Consider the following 20209-nt stretch of genomic DNA (forward strand, 5'->3'; position numbering starts at 1 on the left):
AGTATAAATGGATCTAATTCTTGCTGTCTGCACCTAATTATTTCCCAGCGTAATGTAATATATTGCAAGCAAACTCCGTTTTTTTGTTGCTTATTTTCATGTTTTGAAGGCTTTGGAGATTTAGTTGAATCTTTGAGAGATTTTCTTTTGATCATCTATATATATATATATATATAATTTAATTATATTACTAAAACTCAGATCTTGTGTATATATATATATATATATATTCGTATGTATGTATATCTCTCTGAGAGACATGTGACATGTGGACCTGCAGCCAAAACGGTAAACCATAGCGCCACAATCTTTGCGCCACCTTAATCACCACTCTCGCGGCGACTCTTTATAACAAGTTTCATTTAAATCGGTCATATATTTTTAAGGTTAGAGACATTTTAAAGTTCAAAAATCTCATTTCTAAAGACATTTTTCCAAGGGGTGCTGTGCGTATGACGTCACCATAGGGCACGCACGGACTCTCTCTTCACTCGCACAAGCACGATGGACGCCGTTAGCGGAGCTGCCCGCCCGCAATCAGGGGCTCCCCTCTCCTCTCTCCCCTGGCTTCTCTCCTCTCTCCCCTCACTTCTCTCTCCCTTCTCCCCCACAACCGCTGCGAGTAATCCCAGCTCGGCTAGGCCACAGCCGCCACCGCGCTGCCCGTCTCCAGTAGTCCGCCGCTCTGGGAGAGTTAGAGTGGGGGGGGACAGGGAGGGTGGGAGGAGGAGAGAGTGGGGGTGGGAAGGAGAGTTGGACTGGGGAGCGGGACAGCGGGGGTGGGGGTTGGCGGTGAGGGGAAGAGAGAGTGGGGGAAAGGGGGTGGTGGGGAAAGTGCGGGGTGGGGGAGATTAAGAGTGGGGCTGGGGGAGGAGAGAATGGGGGGGGGGGTTGGGGACTGGGCCTAACTTTGTCTAGTTGTTATTAAAAATTAAATCTTGTCTCTGAATGTGGGATTGGCTTGTGGGCATGTGTAGGAAGAAACCCCAGGTGCTAGTTTACACAGCAGATAGACACAAAATGGAGTAACTCAGCAGGTCAGGGGTCTGAAGACAGGTCTCGACTCAAAACATTCACCTATTCCTCTTCTCCAGAGATGCTGCCGACCCGCTGAGTAAATTATCCTCAGAATTAAAGGGCGAAGATGAGGAAAAATTTATTTAGTGAGAGGGTGGTGAGTCTGTGGAATTCTTCGCCACAGAAGGCTGTGGAGTCGGCCAAGTCAGTGGATATTTTTAAGGCAGAGATGGATAGATTCTTGGTTAGTACGGGTGTCAGAGGTTATGGGGAGAAGGCAGGAGAATGGGGTTAGGTGGGAGGGATAGATCAGCCGTGATTGAATGGCGGAGTAGACTTGATGGGCCGAATGGACTAATTCTACTCCTATCATTTCTGACCCTGCAGCCAAAGACCCTGGCTTTACTCCCGGTCAAGGTACAGGCTTGGATAATGAAACAGGGACCCAATAAAACAAAACTATGTTCTATGTTCTAAAGTGTAATCAATGCAGAGAAAAACATCAATGTTGTGGGCAGGAAAATTCAAAAATAGTTTTTTTTCCTTTTTAATATAAATTGCACAGTGATGTCATGGCACCGAACAAAATATCCATGCCAGCTGGTTAAACATCCTTCCTGACAAGCTTCTAAGGCAACAAACATAGGATGTGCTGCAAACATTTTGGAACCGGCGCTCATCGGATTTGTAAACTATCTTCAGGAAATTAAAACATTGGAAAAGTCAACGATGAGAATCAGGCCTTCAGGCCAAGGGGTGTTGCTTCCTCCAGAAGCCGTTACTGCATCGAGCTGTGCCATGAACTTCCCCACACGTTTCATCTCCAACACATCCCTCTAACCCTAACCTATCACTCAGGAGAGCCAAGAGTGTTTTATTGCCAAATGTTCCGCATAGAACAATGGCATTCTCACTTGCAGCAGCACCGCAGAATATGTAAACATAGTACACTGTAAACAGTATGAGAGAGAAGATCAAGATTTCAAGATCAATTTATTGTCACGTGTACCAATTAAGGTACGGTGATATTTGAGTTACCATGCAGCCATACGAAGTGAAAAGCAACAAGACACACAAAGTAAAATTTAATGTAAACATCCACCATAGCGGATTCCACATTCCTCACTGTGATGGAAGATAATAAAGTTCAATCATCTCCCTCTTTGTTCACCCGCGGTCGGGGCTGTTGAACCATCCGCTGCCGACAGTCCGAGCCCTCGCGTCGGGATGATCGAAACTCCGGCGTTGGGACGGTTGACAAACTCTCTGCGGCGTGGAGCTCCCGAGTTGGCCTCTTCTTCCCAGACACCGCGGGCTTCACGATGTTAAAGTCCATAGAGGGGAGAGGCACCTCACAATGCAAGAGGCACCTTGTTTTGGTGCCATTTTACACACAGTGGCGCAGTAGTAGAGTTGCTGCCTTGCAGCGCCAGAGACCTGGGTTCGATCCTGACTGCGGGTGCTGTCTGTACGGAGTTTGTACGTTCTCCCCGTGACCGCGTGGGTTTTCTCCAAGATCTTCGGTTTCCTCCCACACTCCAAAACCTTACAGGTTTGTAGGTTAATTGGCTTGGGTTTGTATACTTGGTATAAGTGTACCAAGTGACTACGGGTGCTGCACTGTAAGGAGTTTGTACGTTCTCCCCGTGACCTGCGTGGGTTTTCTCCGAGATCTTCGGTTTCCTCCCACACTCCAAAGACGTACAGGTATGTAGGTTAATTGGCTGGGTAAATGTAAAAATTGTCCCTAGTGGGTGTAGGATAGTGTTAATGTACGGGGATCACTGGGCGGCACGGACTTGGAGGGCCGAAAAGGCCTGTTTCCGGCTGTATATATATGATATGATATGATATGATAAACTGTTCGTAGTGTGTGTAGGCTTGTGTTGGTGTGCAGGGATTGCTGGTCTGTGCAGACTCGGTGGGCCGAAGGGCCTGTTTCCGTGCTGTATCCCTAAAAAAAAATGTCTAAGTCCAGTCTGCACTCTAATTCTTATGAGAGTTGCCTGATCCAGCCAAGCCCCAGGTTGCTCAGGATTCCACCCGGTGCTCTAGTTTCCTCCTACATCTCAAAGATGTGCCTGCTATCCAAGCAGATCATCTTTACTATACATAAATCAATCAAATCAAACTCAAGTATAGTATACAGAGCAAAGGGGAAGGTACAGCATTGGACCGCATCAGATAGACACAAAAAGCTGGAGTAACTCAGCGGGTCAGACAGCATCTCTGGAGAAAGGGGGTTTTGGGAAAACCCCTGACCCTCCGTCTGGAGAACGGTCTCGACCCGAAACGTCGCCTGTTCCTTCTCTCCAGAGATGCTGTCCGAACCGCTGAGTTACTCCAGCTTTTTGTGTCAACTTTTCTTCGGTTTAAACCAGCATCTGCAGTTCCTTCATACACATTGTTGTGCCTCAGTTCCATAGACAAAGTCCAATGTTCACAATGGGGTAGAGGGGAATCAGTGAAGCCCAAACAACATGAGCTCCTTGTCGAAGGCAACCTTTGGATATTGATGAAGTGGATCTTGGCCATGTTTCTGCCATTGAAAGGCAAGTAGAGGGGATTAGCTCTGTGTCGATGGAGATGATCATTGCTTTGTGCTAGCACGGTTCAGATATCATGCCATATCAAGCTTTTTATGCAACGATTCAGTATCTGAAAGAAAAGCAAATGAACCTGAACTCTGTGCTAATATCAGCGAACTGTTTGACGTTTCACCTTGCCTTGGAAGGAATGTTACTTCTGAAGCTGGTGAGGCTTACCTTCAATAGAATCATTGAAACATCCTGCACAGAAACAGGCCCTTCAGCCCATCAAGTCCTTATCAACCTGTTCAGTTCAGTTTAGTTCATTGGTACGTGTACCGAGGTACAGTGAAAAGCTGTGGTTGCGTGCTGACCATCAAATAACCATTTACTCTACACCACTGATCAAATGTTATTCCACCCACATTCTCCACAGTTCCTCCCAGAAACCAGCACTCACCCACACACTTAGGGCAATTTACAGAAGACGATTAACCAACAACCTGCATGTTTTAGGGATGTGGGAAGGAACCCACGTGGTCACAGGGAGAACATGCAATCTCCACACAACAGCACTAGAGATCTGAATTGAACCAATCGAAGGTATTTATTTCACAAAATGCTGGAGTAACTCAGCAGGTCAGGCAGCATCTCAGGAGAGAAGGAATGGGTGACGTTTCGGGTCGAGACCCTTCTTCAGGCTGATGTCAGGGGGGCGGGACAAAGGAAGGATATAGGTGGAGACAGGAAGATAGAGGGAGAACTGGGAAGGGGGAGGGGAAGAGAGGGACAGAGGAGCTATCTAAAGTTGGAGAAGTCAATGTTCATACCGCTGGGCTGCAAACTGCCCAGGCGAAATATGAGGTGCTGTTCCTCCAATTTCCGGTGGGCCGCACTATGGCACTGGAGGAGGCCCATGACAGAAAGGTCAGACTGGGAGTGGGAGGGGGAGTTGAAGTGCTCAGCCACCGGGAGATCAGGTTGGTTAAGGCAGACTGAGCGAAGGTGAATTGAACCAAGGTGACTGGAACGGCGAGAGTGCAGCCCAGTAACCTTTGCCCTCCATCGTTGGGATGAAATGCTTATTCTTAACCATGTCATAACTACTTCATCAATGACTTGGAAAGAGTGCGGAGAAAATTGACGAGGATCTCGCCAGGAATTGAGGGTCTGAGCTTTAGGGAGAGGTCGGACAGGTTAGGACTTTATTCCTTGGAGTGTTGGAGGATGAGAGGTGGTTTTGTAGAGGCATATAAGATCTTGAGGGGAATAAATTGAGTAGATGCACAGTCTCTTACCCAGAGTAGGGGAATCAAGAACCAGAGGACATCAGTTTAAGGTGAGAGGGGAAAGATTTAATACCAATCGGAGGAGCAACTTTTTTCACACGGAGGATGGTGGGCACATGGAATGAGGAGATAGTTGAGGCAAAAACTATAACAATATTAAAAAAAAACATTTGGACAGTGTGGGCCAAATGTGGGTAGGTGGGACTAGTGTAGATGGGGCACCTTGGTTGGCATGGGCAAGCTGGGCCGAAGGGCCTGTTTCGATGCTGTATGACCTCTATGACCTTCCCGTCACCATACGCTCAGAGGGTTGATGGTGGGGGCTTTATCTAATCCATTTTACCGAGCTACAATTCCCTCTGCTTGCACAACAAGCCGCTTGCCAGCTGTTATTCCATGGCCCAGACTACCTGACTCATTGAAAACTCATTAGCTTCCCTGATCTTTACTCTGTTCTTCAATTAAAATGTTGTCCTTTGGATAGATTTCAGTGCATCATTCTACCGGAGAAGCTAACTGATGCACGTTGCCTTTAATACCCTTTGGATTAACACACATCAAGACCATCTGATGTAATACCGTGTTTCCCTCTTGCACCTGCTGTTGGTTTTATATTTTAAATCCCTGAACAAAGAAAATATTGCAGAGAATTAGTTTTCACTGACTTGCAGGTGCAATGAAACTTAAGCAGTATTTCGAGATAATGGACACAACCAATACCTATCGCGGAGAATACTGGTCAAGCAACTTGTATTGGAGTTTGTAATGTGGCATAAACAAACTACTGGAGCAACTCAGCTCCACGGGTCAGGCAGCATCTGTGGAGGAAAGTGGACAGATGTCTTTTTTGGGGCCAGGACCCTTCTTGAGACTGATGGAGTGGGGGGGGGGCAGATAACTGGGAGAAAGAGAGAGGGGAATGGGTGAGGAAAACATGTCAACTGTCAACAGTTGGGAGCGGCACGGTGGCGCAGCGGTAGAGTTGCTGCCTTACAGCGCCAGAGACCCAGGTTCGATCCTAACTACGGGTGCTGTCCGTACGGAGTTTGTACGTTCTCCCTGTGACTGCGTGGGTTTTCCCCGGGTGCTCCAGACTTCATAGACGTAAAGGTTTACAGGTTAATTTGCTTCTGTAAAATTGTAAACTGTCCCTATTGTCTAGGGTAGTGTTGGTGTATCACTGGTCGGTGCGGACTCAGTGGGCTGAAGGGCTTGTCTCCGCGCTGTATCTCTAAAGTCTAACGTCTCAATTAATTTGAAATACAGGGAAGCATATTGTGACTTTGTTGGATGGTGGAACAAGAGTGAGAGTGAGCCAGACATCCTTTCACACCTCCCCATTAATATATGACCAATAAGTCATTACTACATTGGCATAACGGCAAAATCTTAATGATTGTTAAAAAGGGGTAGGAGGCTTGGGAGGGAAGGAGGCGTAAAATTACTTTTGTAGTATGTTAAACGTTCAACATGGGCGGCACGGTGGCGCAGCGGTAGAGTTGCTGCCTGACAGCGTTTGCAGCGCCGGAGGCACAGGTTCGATCCCGACTATGGGTGCTTGTTTGTACGGAGTTTGTACACATTCCCTACGTGGGTTTTCTCCGAGATCTTCGGTTTCCTCCCACACTCCAAAGACGTACAGGTTTGTAGGTCAATTGGCTTGGTATAAGTGTAAATTGTCCCCAGTGTGTGTCGGATAGTAATAATGCGCGGGGATCGCTGGTCGGGTCGGTCTCGGTGGGCCGAAGGGCCTGTTTCCATGCTGTATCTCAAAACTAAATTAAACCAAACTAATCGAAATCTGAAATCATGAATGGCCAGTTAGTTAGTTGGCCAGCTAGTTTCTGTGAAAAGTAATGACTAATTAATGTCTTGGGTCCGAATGCTTTGGCAAACAGTTCCAAAAATATCGACCTCCTTGTTTCTGGAAGCCTGCTGATATTTCCGTTCTTCTCATCTCCGTCAAGCTCCAGGCTTGTTAGTGCTTCACCAAGTTGCATCTTAATTCCTGCAGTGGGGGGTTGCTGGCAGAATGCGTCCCGTATAATAGACTTGCGTTGACTGCGGCATGCAGCGTGGAGCGTTAACTGGTTTCTTGGCCTCTGAGGCGCGCGCGCTCCAATAACAGTGGAGGTGCCTGTGCTCTCAGCCATGTGTTTAATGAACCTCGCAGTTCTGTTTGACACCAGATAGAATCCACTCTGCAAAGACCTTCAATTAATAACAGTCCCTTTGAAGTGCCATTATCTTTGCAAGTGTTTCTAATGGAAGTCCGGGAACCAGGAATGTCACTACATTCTAGTTGTGTCTCCAAGGGGCACAATGAAAGCTCGCAGACTTCAACTGCAAGAGAATCGCTCTTGAAACAATTGCGAAACTGATTAAGCTCCTGCACTGATTAAACTCAGCCGGGCAGACAAGATTTGCCTGGAGGAGGACACAAGAAGCTCTCTCTCTCTCGCACAACAAAGACTGGAATGGCACTCCATCCACTCACATAAACAGTCCGCAAATTTGCACGCCAAGTATTCTGTTCCCAATTTATATCAGTAATGTGAATGTGGGGAACCAAATGCCATATTTCCATGGACATAAAACTGGAGGGAAGTTGGATCATGAACTGTGAGGAGAAGGCAAAGATGATTCCAGGCTACTTAAACAAGTTGGGTGAGTAGCAAATATATATATATATATATATATATATATATATATATATGCCAGATGAAGTATAATATCGATCTAGAGATTTGCAAAGATTTCAAGCATTGAGGTGGACAATCAGCCTTGATAGTCTTCAGTGGCAAAGAGGTTCAACGAGCCCAATGATCCACTTTTAGACTTGAGTGATACAGAGGGGAAACAGGCCCCTTCAGCCCACCGAGTCCGTGCCGACCAGCGATCACCCTGTACACCAACACTATCCTACACACTAGGGACAGTTTACAGAAGCCAATTAACCTACAAACCTGTACGTCTTTGGAGTGTGGGTGGAAACCGGAACACCTGGAGAAAACCCATGCGGTCACAGGTAGAAACGTACAAACTCTGTACAGACAGCACCCGTAGTCAGGATAGAGTTCAGGTCTCTGGCGCTGAAAGGCCGCAACTCTACCGCTGCGCCACTTCTCTGATTTCTCTACACTTTTTTTCCATGCTTCCAATATCGTGTTGTGGCTTCAGCGCCAGCTCGTTGGAACTGTTCCAGAACCTGGCGACGTTGGGACTTCAGGCATCTGGAGCTCCTGCCTGTTGGCAGCAGCGAGAAGAGGGAATGGTCCAAATGATGCAGATCCTTGATCTGACTATGTGTAGAATGATAGAAGATTTACAACATGGAAACAGGCTGTTCATTTGAAGAGCAAGGAAGTTTTTTTTCTCTGTGTCCTGGCTTTTATTCGCAAACTATCATTACCAAAAATAGACATGCGTAGGAAGGAACTGCAGATGTTGATTTATACCAAAGATGGACACAAAATGCTGGAGTAACTCAGCGGGACAGGCAGCATCTCTGGAAAAACACCATAGGTGACACTTCGAGTCAGAATCCTCCTTCAGACTCGGCCTGAAGAAGAGTTCTGAACCAAAACGTCACCAATTCCTTTTCTCCAGAGATGCTGCCTGACCCACTGAGTTTCTCCAGCATTTTGTGTCTGTCCATCTTTGCATATTACTGTTTGTGGGAGCTTTCTGTGCACAGATTAGGTGCAGCACTTCCTTCATTGCAACAGTAACTGCATTTCAAAAATATTTAATTTGTGGACATCTTCAGATTATGAACAGCACTGTGCAAATCCAAGCTCCTCTCCTCTTCCCTCCATTGTCATGCTGAGGGTGGGTCCATTATGAATTTTACAATGGAACTGTTTCAGGTCACTCCCTGTCACGGGTAACGCCAAGGAACCATTGAAGATATAGACCCAGGTTAAAATCCCCAAACATTCCAATTTTGAGTTGTTCAAATTACTATGAAAGAGAAAAAAAATGATTTCTATAAGTTTGGAGAAAGTGCTTTGAACAGATCCTATGACTACCCCAAACATTTATTTCCCCTTTATGAGAACAGGGCGTTAATTTTAGGGAGGGTTGCCAACTGTCCCGTATTAGCCGGGACATCCCGTATATTGGGCTAAATTGGTTTGTCCCGTACGGAACCGCCCTTGTCCCGAATTAGGCCCGGGGGGCGCTGTAGGACCGGACACTATTGGCCCGGACACTGTAGGCCCAGACACTGTAGGCCAGGACACTGTAGGCCCAGACACTGTAGGCCCAGACACTGTAGGCCCAGGGTCTGCTGTAGGCCCGGACCATGTGGGCCCGGATGCCCAGGCGCCGCCTAACGGAGGTTGCATAGGAACCTGCAATGGCGGCCGGGGCGAATGCCTTTGGTGGAGTGGGAGCACGTGGCCGCTGGCTGGGTGAGGTCACGTAGGGCGCGGGGCGGTGACGTCACCTTTTGTCCCTTATTTTGGAGTGAGAAAGTTGGCAACCCTAGTTGTAGGCTTGGCTAACACAGTCATGGAATAGTCACAGAGTGGAAGCAGATCATTCAGCCCATCGATAGAAACAAAACGCTGGAGTAACTCAGCGGGACAGGCAGCATCTCTGGAGAGAAGGAATGGGTGACGTTTTGGGTCGAGACCCTTCTTCAGCATCTGCAGTTCTTTCCTACACATTCAGCCCATCGAGTCTTTACCACCTCTCAGCGTTTTGATCAGTCCCTTTCCATTTTTCTTTCTCCAATACTCAGCAAATTATTTTCCCTGTCCCCTTTGACAGGCGTGATTAACCACTGTTTGTATAGTAAATAAAAAGTTGTCTCACACATCCCCCTTTTGACTGTCACTTTTAGTTTGTTATGTCCCTTGATCCCGAAGCCATCTGCTGATGGGAATAGCTTCCTTGCATTTACACTAAATAAACCTGTCACTTATCTTGTGTAGGAAGGAACTGCAGATGCCGTTTTAAATCGAAGATAGACACAAAATGCTGGAGTAACCCAGCGGGACAGGCAGCACCTCTGGAGAGAAGGAATGGGTGAAGTTTCGGGTCGAGACCCTTCTTCGGACAGATGATTCAGACCGTCACTTATCTTCTTTGGCTCCATCAAATTTCCTCATCCCTTTAATGAGACAAACCGGACTTCTTCAGTCAACCTGTGTGACTGAAATTCCTCGTTAGTGCATCTTCCATGTTGGCTGCTCACAATTTTTGTGTGAGCAAAAAATGATTTCAGCTAAAACTGTGAAGGTTGAAGGTACTGTCCTGGCTCACCATCCCGAGCACTTGTTTCGAAGGTAAAATTCCTTCCCTCTCCCTGGTAACACTGCCTGAGAATGAGCAGCACTCGGATCAAGGAGCTTTCTGATCCGTACAAATCAAAGACACACCAGCCCCCCTCACCTTGGACTCAGAAGCCTGTGAATTCGAGAGACTCACGCGCATAATCTAGGCTAACATCTTAGTTCAGTCATGAAAGAATGCCGGAGGTTGGAAACTCATTATTATTTGCTCAGTTCGTCACTGGGGAAATCCAATTAAGAGCATGTTTGAATGTCTGGTTATCATAGGGAGGATGTACATTGTACAGGAGGTATATTTTCTTCTCTTCAGTATGTGTATGGGTAGAGCAGCTGCCTCACAGTGCCAAAGACCCAGGTTCAATCCACACCTCTTTTTTGGGGATTTTAAAAATGATTATTATTTTATTTTAAATTTCCACTTTATTTCTTACAATGTTAACATGTGGCTTTATTAGATAGCTGACCGAAGAAAAACATTCTCAGAAATTTTGTACGAATTGTATTTTGCTCAAAGACTATGAAGCTGATGAGAGAAAACATTTAACGACAACATTAGCTGGCACAGAGGCCCAGCTGGTAGAGCTGCTGCCTCACATTGCCAAAGACCCAGGTTCAATCCACACCTCGGGTTCTGTCTGCGTGGAGTTTGTTCGTTCTCTCTGGATTCCTCCAGATACTCTGGTTTCCACTTATGTTCCCAACGACATGCAGGTTTGTAGATTAATTGGCCATCGTAAATTGCCCGATATTTATGGGGGGGGGGGGGGGTGGATGAGAAAGTGGAATAACATAGAACTAGTGTGAATGGATGACTGATGGTCGGCGTGGACTCGGTGGGCCGAAGGGCCTGTTTCCGTGCTGTGTTGGTCAATGATTCAATGAATTACAATCCCCTGAGAAGGTCCTGTACCTCATCTACTTTCTTACCCAGTTCCACAAGTTCCTCACTTCCAATTGTGAACAGTTATCTATCACTCTTATAGATGTAGAGGATTCCAAATTATTGCTGCACACTGAGTATAGAACTATCTCCTCCTCAGTCCTCAGTCACCGCACCTTTACCTCATAACCAGGTTTACGACCAGTCTTACTGTCTCCGACTGCATTTTATCTTGGTTTCCTTTTGTTGTTACCTTCTCCCAGCTAACAATGATCTATTCGACATGTTCCTTGATCTCCATTCCCTTTGTCCTGTTTTCACACCTTACACTTCCTTATCTATGTATCTCTCTCTCTCCCTCTCTCTCTCTCTCTCTCCCCTGACATCAGTCTGAAGAAGGGTCTCGACCCGAAACGTCACCCTTTGCTTCCCTCCAGAGATGCTGCCTGACCCGCTGAGTTACTCCAGCATTTTGTGTCAATCTTCGGTTTAAACCAGCGTCTGCACTTCCTTCCTCCACGTTCCCTGACTCCACGCTCTGTGGAAGCGGTGGGCTGAAGGGTGGATCGCATCCGTTCAGCGGCTCTGTGTTCTGACTCTTGTGCGTTTGCCTTTCAGGGTACATTCCCAGTTACCTGGAGAAGGATGAGCCCTGCGTGGTCTGTGGTGACAAAGCAACCGGATACCATTACCGCTGCATCACGTGCGAAGGCTGTAAGGTGAGAATGGAGCCTGAGAATACGGGAGAGTGGTTTATAACAGCGCGCAGGATGAGTATTGTCTCCAAAGGCTTTTATTTCTTCTTACTCCCAGCCGCAGAGTTTTAGGCGTGTCCTCACTTATGTTGGTTTCAATTAGTTTAGAGATACAGCGCGGAAACAGGCCCTTCAGCCCACCGAGTCCGCGCCGACCAGCGATCCCCACACACTTACACTATCCGACGCACACCGGGGACAATTTACATATGTGTAGGGAAACAAAAAACTGCAGATGCTGGTTTAAATCGAAGGTCGACACAAAATGCTGGAGTAACTCAGCGGGTCAGGCAGCATCTCGGGAGAGAAGGAATGGGTGACGTTTCGGGTCGCGACCCTTCTTCAGAGTGTTTACACATACACCAAACCATTTAATCTGCAAACTTGCACGTCTTTGGAGTGTGGGAGGAAACCGAAGATCTCGGAGAAAACCCACGCAGGTCACGGGGAGAACGTACAAACTCCGTACAGACAGCACCCGTAGTCGGGTTCGAACCCGGGTCTCCGGCGCTGCAAGCACTGAAAGGCAACAACTCTACCGCTGCGCCACCGCGCCACCCCATAACACGTGCCACAGTGACATTTACTCACAATGGTGTTGGCTCATACAGAGGGTATAGTCCCTTGCTTGGCAGATTGGAGTGCAAAGCAAATGAGGGCCCTTCATCCAGGCAACTGTTGGAAGTCACGGGGGATGTCACAGTTATCTTAACACTTTAATTTGTCCTTTATACTCGTTCATGGGTATCTGAGCAATGCTGGGAAGGTTGGTTTAGTTTAGTTTAGTGAGAGCACGGAAACAGGCCCTTCGGCCCACCGAGGTCATGCCGACCAGCAATCCCCGCATACCAGCCCCATCCTAGGGACAACTTACATTTATACCAAACCAATTAACCTACAAACCTGTATGTCTTTGGAGCGTGGGAGGAAACTGGAGCTCCCGGAGAAAACCCACGTGGTCACAGGGGAGAGCGAACAAACTCTGTACAGACAGCACCCGTAGTCAGGATAGAGCCTGGATCTCTGGCACTGTAAGGCAGCAACTCTATCCCTGTGCCACCGTGCCACCCCTACTGTATTGCACTGCCCAGTCCTTATCAATCTGTGTGGCTTGCTGGGTTACCTCAAGGACCTTTTGTAAATCAGGAACATTGAAATTTAAACCTCAGACTAAAACTAATGACTTCTGGATTACTAATTGGGTAAGTCTGATAGACACAAAATGCTGGAGTGACGCAGCAGGACAGGCAGCATCTCTGGAGAGAAAGATGGGTGACGTTTTGGGTCGAGACCCTTCTTAAGACCGATGTCAGGAGAGAGGGAGAGGGAGAAACATAGATAATGAATGGCGGTGCTGGCTCGACGGGCCAAATGGCCTCCTCCTGCACCTATTTTCTATGTTTCTATGTAAGGGTGGTTGTCTATTATCTCTATCCTCCTTGGTCCCATAACCCTTAAAACACTTTCCTAACAAAAATAATCGAGCCATTCAATCTTAACCTAATTTATTTTGTGGTTACACTGTAACAAAACGTTATGTAATAAGATTGGAGACATCAAAATAAAAGCAGTGGCACAAATTACTGGAATAAATGAATAGGAAAGCCTCAGGGTGCAGCGGAATATAATTTAAGATACAAATTCAATTATCTTTAATGATAAATCTTCACAATAACATCCCGGGGAATTTACAACTTAATGTTAATTGCGGATTAATTCCTGCAGATAATCTCAAATGATAGCTTACCTTTTTGAACATTATAAGTGTCAAACAAATCGAGCTATTACAATGAAAAAATATTAATTTTTACGCTATCTCCAAAAACAATTAGGGGAATTTGACGTAGTTATTGATCTAAAGGAGCAACTCGTGGGCTGTGTTAAGCCTCCAGTGAAGATACACAGTGCTAAGCCCACGGAGATGAAGGGGGTTTTTAATGAGCTTGGATTGTCTACATTGAATCTGCACTGTACGGAGTTTAGAAGAACGAGAGGTGATCTCATTGAAACATACGAGGTGTGGAGGGAGGAACTGCAGATGCTGGTTTAAACCAAAGATACACACAAAATGCTGGAGTATCTCAGCAGGTCAGGCAGTATCTCTGGAGAAAAGGAATAGGTGACGTTTTGGATTGAGACCCTTCTTCAGACTGAGGTGGTTGACAAGGTAGATACTTTGGTAACACCTCCCTTGGTCGAAGAGCCTAGAAATAGGAGTCCTTGTTTCATTTAAAAGGGAGGCAGCACAGTGGTGCAACGGTAGAGTTGCTGCTTTACAGCGCCAGAGACCCAGGTTCCTTCCTGACTGTGGGTGCTTTCGGTACCGAGTTTCTATGATCTCTCTGTGACCGTGTGGGTTTTCCCCGGGTGCTCCGGTTTCCTCCCACACTCCAAAGACCTTCAAACGAAGGTCAATTGGCTTCTGGTCAATTTTCTTCCTTTGTAATGTTCATATGCTCCAGGATATCACTGACACCTCAGTTGAAGTCACTAGCTTCCACAGTAACAGAGGAGAAACATTCATTTAAGACATTGGCCATATCCCATGGATAGATTACTATGCTGTTCATTAGGTGGATGTACTATCTCCCGAGGTATTTATTTCACAAAATGCTGGAGTAACTCAGCGGGTCAGGCAGCATCTCAGGAGAGAAGGAATGGGTGACGTTTCGGGTCGAGACCCTTCTTCAGACTGATGTCGGGGGGGCGGTCCCGCCCATTCCTTCACTCCCATCACCCATTCCTTCTCTCCAGAGATGCTGCCTGACCTGCTGAGTTACTCCAGCATTTTGTGAAATAAATACCTTCGATTTGTACCAGCATCTGCAGTTATTTTCTTATACTATCTCCCTAGCTTCACTTTTATGCTTAATACAAGTCTCAACTCTTTTAGGATTCTCCTTTATCTGCCAGGGATAACTCACGGCCCTCGTTCTTCCTCCTCATTTCATTTTAAGTGTCCTACCGCATGCCCCATATTCCTCAAGGAAGCTGCATGATCTCAGCTGCCAATACCTGACATGTGCCTCCTCCTTTTTTCCAATCAAGACCCTCAAATTCCCTCATTGAGCAAAGTTCTCTAATCTTGCCTGCCGTGCTCTTCAAGCTAACAGAAACATGTTGGCCTTGTGTTCTTCCTGTCTCCATTTTCAATCTCTCCCATTTGTCAGAGTTTTCAAGAGAGAGTTAGATTTAGCTCTTAGGGCTAATGGAATCAAGGGATATGGGGAGAAAGCAGGAACGGGTGACTGATTTTGGATGACCAGCCAACCACAACAACCTGGCCGCGGGAGAAAACGGCAGGAGAAGGGAAAAGACATTGTGGCCTTACATCACAGTGAGGAGAGGACTGGAGGAGACTCACTGTGATGGATGTTTCTTTGATGGATGTTTCTTTTTTTGTGTGTTTTTGGGGTTGTGTAATTTTAATGCCTATTTAATGCTTTTATTGTTGGACTGTGGGTGACTGAATTTCGTCCAATATTGGATGACAAATAAAGCTATCTTGAATCTTGAATGATCATATTGAATGGCGGTGCTGGCTTGAAGGGTCGAATGGCCTACTCCTGCACCTATTTTCTATGTTTCCCCTTTAACTGCTAAAAGCCTCTCCCAATCAACCTTTGAGCTTCCCCTGTCTGACGCCATTGAAATTACCCTTCCTTCCATTTACGGCTTTAAGTTGAGGTTTAGTTCTACTTTTATTCCATGACTGTCTTGAAAACTAATAGAATTGTCGGCACTGGTCTCAAAGCGCTCTCTCACTGACACAACAACCACTGGCCACGTTTTGGTTCCTATGAAGATGTTGAGTGTGGCACCTTCTCTGGTAGAGCCATCTAACTACTGCTTCATTGAGCATCGAACAGAACTGCACAGGAACAAGCCCTTCGGCCCACAATGTCTGTGCCGAACATAATATCAAGATAAACTAATCTCATCTGCCTGCACCTGATCCATACCCACCGATTCCCTGCATACCCACGTGCCTATCTAAAAGCCTCCTAAATGCCACTATCATACCTGCCTCCACCAACACCACTAGCCGTGGGTCCAGTCACTACCATCCCCGGTGTAAACAAAAAGGTAACACAGTGACAGAGATTGTAATGTGCCAGGCGCAAACTCATACATGTTACGCTCCCTTTAATCATTGAGAGGAAGGGAGTTTTCTTTACTCAAGAGCTGTGATTTTTAAAGTTAGTTAACTGATCTCATCTGCCTGCGCATGACTCATATCTCCACGTGTAGTAGTTCTACTCAATAACCAAAGTCTGTGGTTTCTTTTTTGCTCTGGTTTATTTTCACCCACATGTTTAGACCGTAATGTTGCATCCTTAATGTTTTGATGTGTTTGTGCTTTATTCTTAATTGTTAACTGTATGTTTGTGTTGTCATTTGTGAGCGGAGCACCAAGGCACATTCCTTGTATATGCACATATTTGGCCAATAAACTTATTCATTCATTCATTCATTCATCTCTCCATTCCCTGCTTCCGAATCCTTTCCTAAACACACTTAACAAATCCTGCTCCATCGAACCTCTTCGGCGCTAATTCAGTATTGAGCATCGGTACTTTTGCAGCATCGCCCATGAGCTGTGCCCCCCTCTGCACAGTGTCGTGGCGACTCCATGCGTACTTGTGCGCGGCACGCAGAGCGGAGAGCTTCGCTGTGACTTGTCACGTGAGATAATCAAGTATCGGTCGATCGACCGGCCAACTGCACACGCAGTCGGTCTCACAGGGCCGACACAGGCTTGGTGATTTCTCCTTCCTCACTCTTCCCCTCTTCTATTTTGCAGGGTTTCTTCAGGAGGACGATCCAGAAAAACCTACACCCTGCCTATTCGTGCAAGTACGACGGCTGCTGTGTGGTGGACAAGATCACCAGAAACCAATGCCAGCTCTGCCGGTTCAAGAAATGCACCGCCGTTGGCATGGCCATGGACCGTAAGCGCCGCTCTCCGTTGCATGTCTGCCTCGCCATGTTGCTGAAGCCTCGAGGAAGTGTTGACGATCAAAGATAGACACGCGAAATGCTGGAATAATCAGTGAACTAGAGAGAGAGGGAGAGAGAGAGAGAGAGAGAGGGAGAGGGCGACACTGCGGCACAGGGGTAGAGTTGCTGCCTCACAGCGCCAGAGACCCGGGTTCCATCCCGACTACGGGTGCTTTTCCGTACGGAGTCTGTCCGTTCTCCCCGTGACCTGCCTGGATTTTCTCCGAGATCTCCGGTTTCCCCCCACACACTCCAAAGACCTACAGGTTTGTAGGTTAATTGGCGCTTGGTGTATGTGTAAGTTGTCCCTAGTGTGTGTAGGATTGTGTTAATGTGCGGGGATCGCAGATCGGCGTGGACTCGGTGGGTCGAAGGGCCTGTTTCCGTGCTGTATCTCTAAACTAAAACTAAAACTTAACTCAAATCCAAACCTAAATACCATTCCACATTCGATGTGAAAGTTATCTCGCACCTTTTGCCTTCTTGCTTCATTGAAACAAAGTAGATTGGATACATTAGGGTAACTGCACACAGTCTACTACCCAGAGTAGGGGAATCAAGATCTAGAGAACATAAGTTTAAGGTGAGGAGGGAAAGATTTAGACAATAGACAATAGACAATAGGTGCAGGAGTAGGCCATTCGGCCCTTCGAGCCAGCACCACCATTCAATGTGATCATGGCTGATCATTCTCAATCAGTACCCCGTTCCTGCCTTCACCCCATACCCCCTGACTCCGCTATCCTTAAGAGCTCTATCTAGCTCTCTCTTGAATGCATTCAGAGAATTGGCCTCTACTGCCTTCTGATGCAGTGAATTCCACAGATTCACAACTCTCTGACTGAAAAAGTTTTTCCTCATCTCAGTTCTAAATGGCCTACCCTTTATTCTTAAACTGTGGCCCCTTGTTCTGGACTCCCCCAACATTGGGAACATGTTTCCTGCCTCTAACGTGTCCAACCCCTTAATAATCTTATATGTTTCGATAAGATCCCCTCTCATCCTTCTAAATTCCAGTGTATACAAGCCTAGTCGCTCCAGTCTTTCAACATATTTAATAGGAATATGAGAGACAAGTCTTCTTACACAAAGGGTGGTAGTTATATGGAACGAGCTGCTGGATGGGGTAGTTGAGGCAAATACTGTTACAATGTTTAAGAAACATTTGGACAGGTACATGGATAGGATAGGTTTAGCGGGGTATGGGCCAAATGCAGGCATGTGGGACTAATGTAGATGGGACATGTTGGTCACTGTGGGCAAGTTGGGCTGAAAGGGGTGAGGGGAGTGTGGATCTATGGAACTCATTGCCACAGAAGGCTGTGGTGGCCAAGTCAATTTGATTAGTACGGGTGTCAGGGGTTATGGGGGGGAAGGCAGGAGAATGGGGTTAGGACAGAGGGATAGACCAGCCATGATTGAATGGCAGAGTAGTCTGGATGGGCACAGTTCATGGGCGATACAGCAAACATTCTGCTCCTATCACCTATGAACTTATGAAGGGCCTGTTTCCACGCTGTATGACTCTATTTCAGGGGAAGTTTCGTTAAGGAGAGAGTAGAGAATGTACTGTGATTTACACTGACAACAAGATTTTAGTCTCTCTTGCCAGGGACTAGACAGATGCAGGGACACATGGTTTACTGATGGCTACAAGCTAGTAGTATTGTGTGGGTGCCTTTGATTACATACACGTGTGATCCACTTCCTCAACGCCCATCCGTTTGGATCGTAAATCACGCAAACCAATTCCCACTCTTCCTGCAGCAGTGACAGCACCTCCATTCTGCGCCTCTCCCAATGCCAGCTGCTTTTTATCCTCTTAGATTGGGACAGAGCAGAAGAAAAGATATATGGTTTACACGGTTACACCTCCTCCAACCTCATCTATTGCATCCGCTGCTCTAGATGTCAACTTATTTACATCGGCGAAACCAAGCGCAGGCTCGGCGATCGCTTCGCTGAACACCTGCGCTCGGTCCGCATTAACAAAACTGATCTCCCGGTGGCCCAGCACTTTAACTCCCCCTCCCATTCCCAGTCTGACCTCTCTGTCATGGGCCTCCTCCAGTGCTATAGTGAGGCCCGCCGGAAATTGGAGGAACAGCACCTCATATTTCGCCTGGGCAGTTTGCAGCCCGGTGGTATGAACATCGACTTCTCCAACTTTAGATAGCTCCTCTGTCCCTCCCTTCCCCTCCTCCTTCCCAGATCTCCCTCTATCTTCCTGTCTCCACCTATATCCTTCCTTTGTCCCGCCCCCCTGACATCAGTCTGAAGAAGGGTCTCGACCCGAAACGTCACCCATTCCTTCTCTCCCGAGATGCTGCCTGACCTGCTGAGTTACTCCAGCATTTTGTTAATACACCGCCTGTAAATCAGGAGTAGTGTTTATTGAGGATTAGATATCAGGAGGTCATCATCCACAGTTATACCATTACTGCATGGTCTCATGGAACTGTGAGACGCCGGAACAGGCCCTTCGGCCCACAGTGCCCCTGCTGAACAGTGTGTGTTGGGACACGCAGGTTCCCTGGTTTCCCTGCAGTTAGTTTCTGCATCCAAAAGTTATACGTAGGAAGGAACTACAGATGGTGGTTTGTACCGAAGATAGACACAAAGTGTTGGAGCAACTCGGCAGGTCAGGCGGGTCGCCATCTCTGGAGAAAAGGAACAGGTGAAGTTTTGGGTCGGAACCATTCTTCAGACTGAAAGTAGAGGTGGAGGGGGTGGGTGAGGGTGGAAACTGGAGGTAGGAAAAGGCCAGAATAAATCAGGGTTGGTAACAGATGACCAAGGAAGGGTGGAGCCCATCGCGGCCCACTGTTAGCAGGGGAAGGGGTGATAACGGAGAGATCAGGTGATAACAGGGATGCGAACGGTCTGGCGGTTAGGGTGGGGGAGGGGTGGAGAGAGAGGAAATGCAGGGGTTACTTGAAATTAGAGAAATCAGCGCTGGGTTGTAAGCTGCCCAAGCGAAATATGATGTGCAGTTCCTTCAATGGCGATGGTGGAGGGCCAGGACGGAAAGGCCGGTGTAGGGATGGGAAGGGGAGTTAAATATGTGATAACTGGGATATCAGGCAGGCCGAGGTGGACTGTGCCTCCGCCTTGGCTTCAGGTTATGCGTCCTCTTGTCGAGAAGGAGAGAGGGAGGTGTTGGGTTTTGTGAAATCTGTAGCTGTCGTGGTCAAGCAGGCGGCCGTGGTGAAAGTTGGGGTCTTACAGCCGGGAGATTGGCAACCGTATAGATGGGGCACAGAACCTTGGGTTCATCTGCAGACTCCGTACAGACAGCACCTATAGTCGGGATCAAAACCAGGGCTGTGGTGCTGTAAGGCAGCAACTCTGCCGCTGCGTCACCACACTGCCCTCGTGGTGTTGAGGAAGGACGATTGTTTTAGGGGATTGGTGGCACTGTACTCTAATATTTTAGCTG

General features: G+C 47.2%; 1 protein-coding gene across 2 annotated transcripts in view; it reads left to right on the plus strand.

Annotated features, from left to right (window-relative positions):
* LOC144607517 (thyroid hormone receptor alpha) overlaps positions 1–20209 on the plus strand; it is a 246660-nt gene that overhangs the window by 193289 nt on the left and 33162 nt on the right. For both annotated transcript variants that reach the window (XM_078424413.1, XM_078424414.1), the window contains 2 exons: positions 11633–11733; positions 16574–16721. In XM_078424413.1, coding sequence (XP_078280539.1) covers positions 11633–11733; positions 16574–16721 — 249 coding nt within the window. The remainder of the gene's footprint in view (positions 1–11632; positions 11734–16573; positions 16722–20209) is intronic.

Source organism: Rhinoraja longicauda, chromosome 29, assembly GCF_053455715.1.
Source record: "Rhinoraja longicauda isolate Sanriku21f chromosome 29, sRhiLon1.1, whole genome shotgun sequence".
Taxonomy (NCBI): Eukaryota; Metazoa; Chordata; class Chondrichthyes; order Rajiformes; family Arhynchobatidae; genus Rhinoraja; species Rhinoraja longicauda.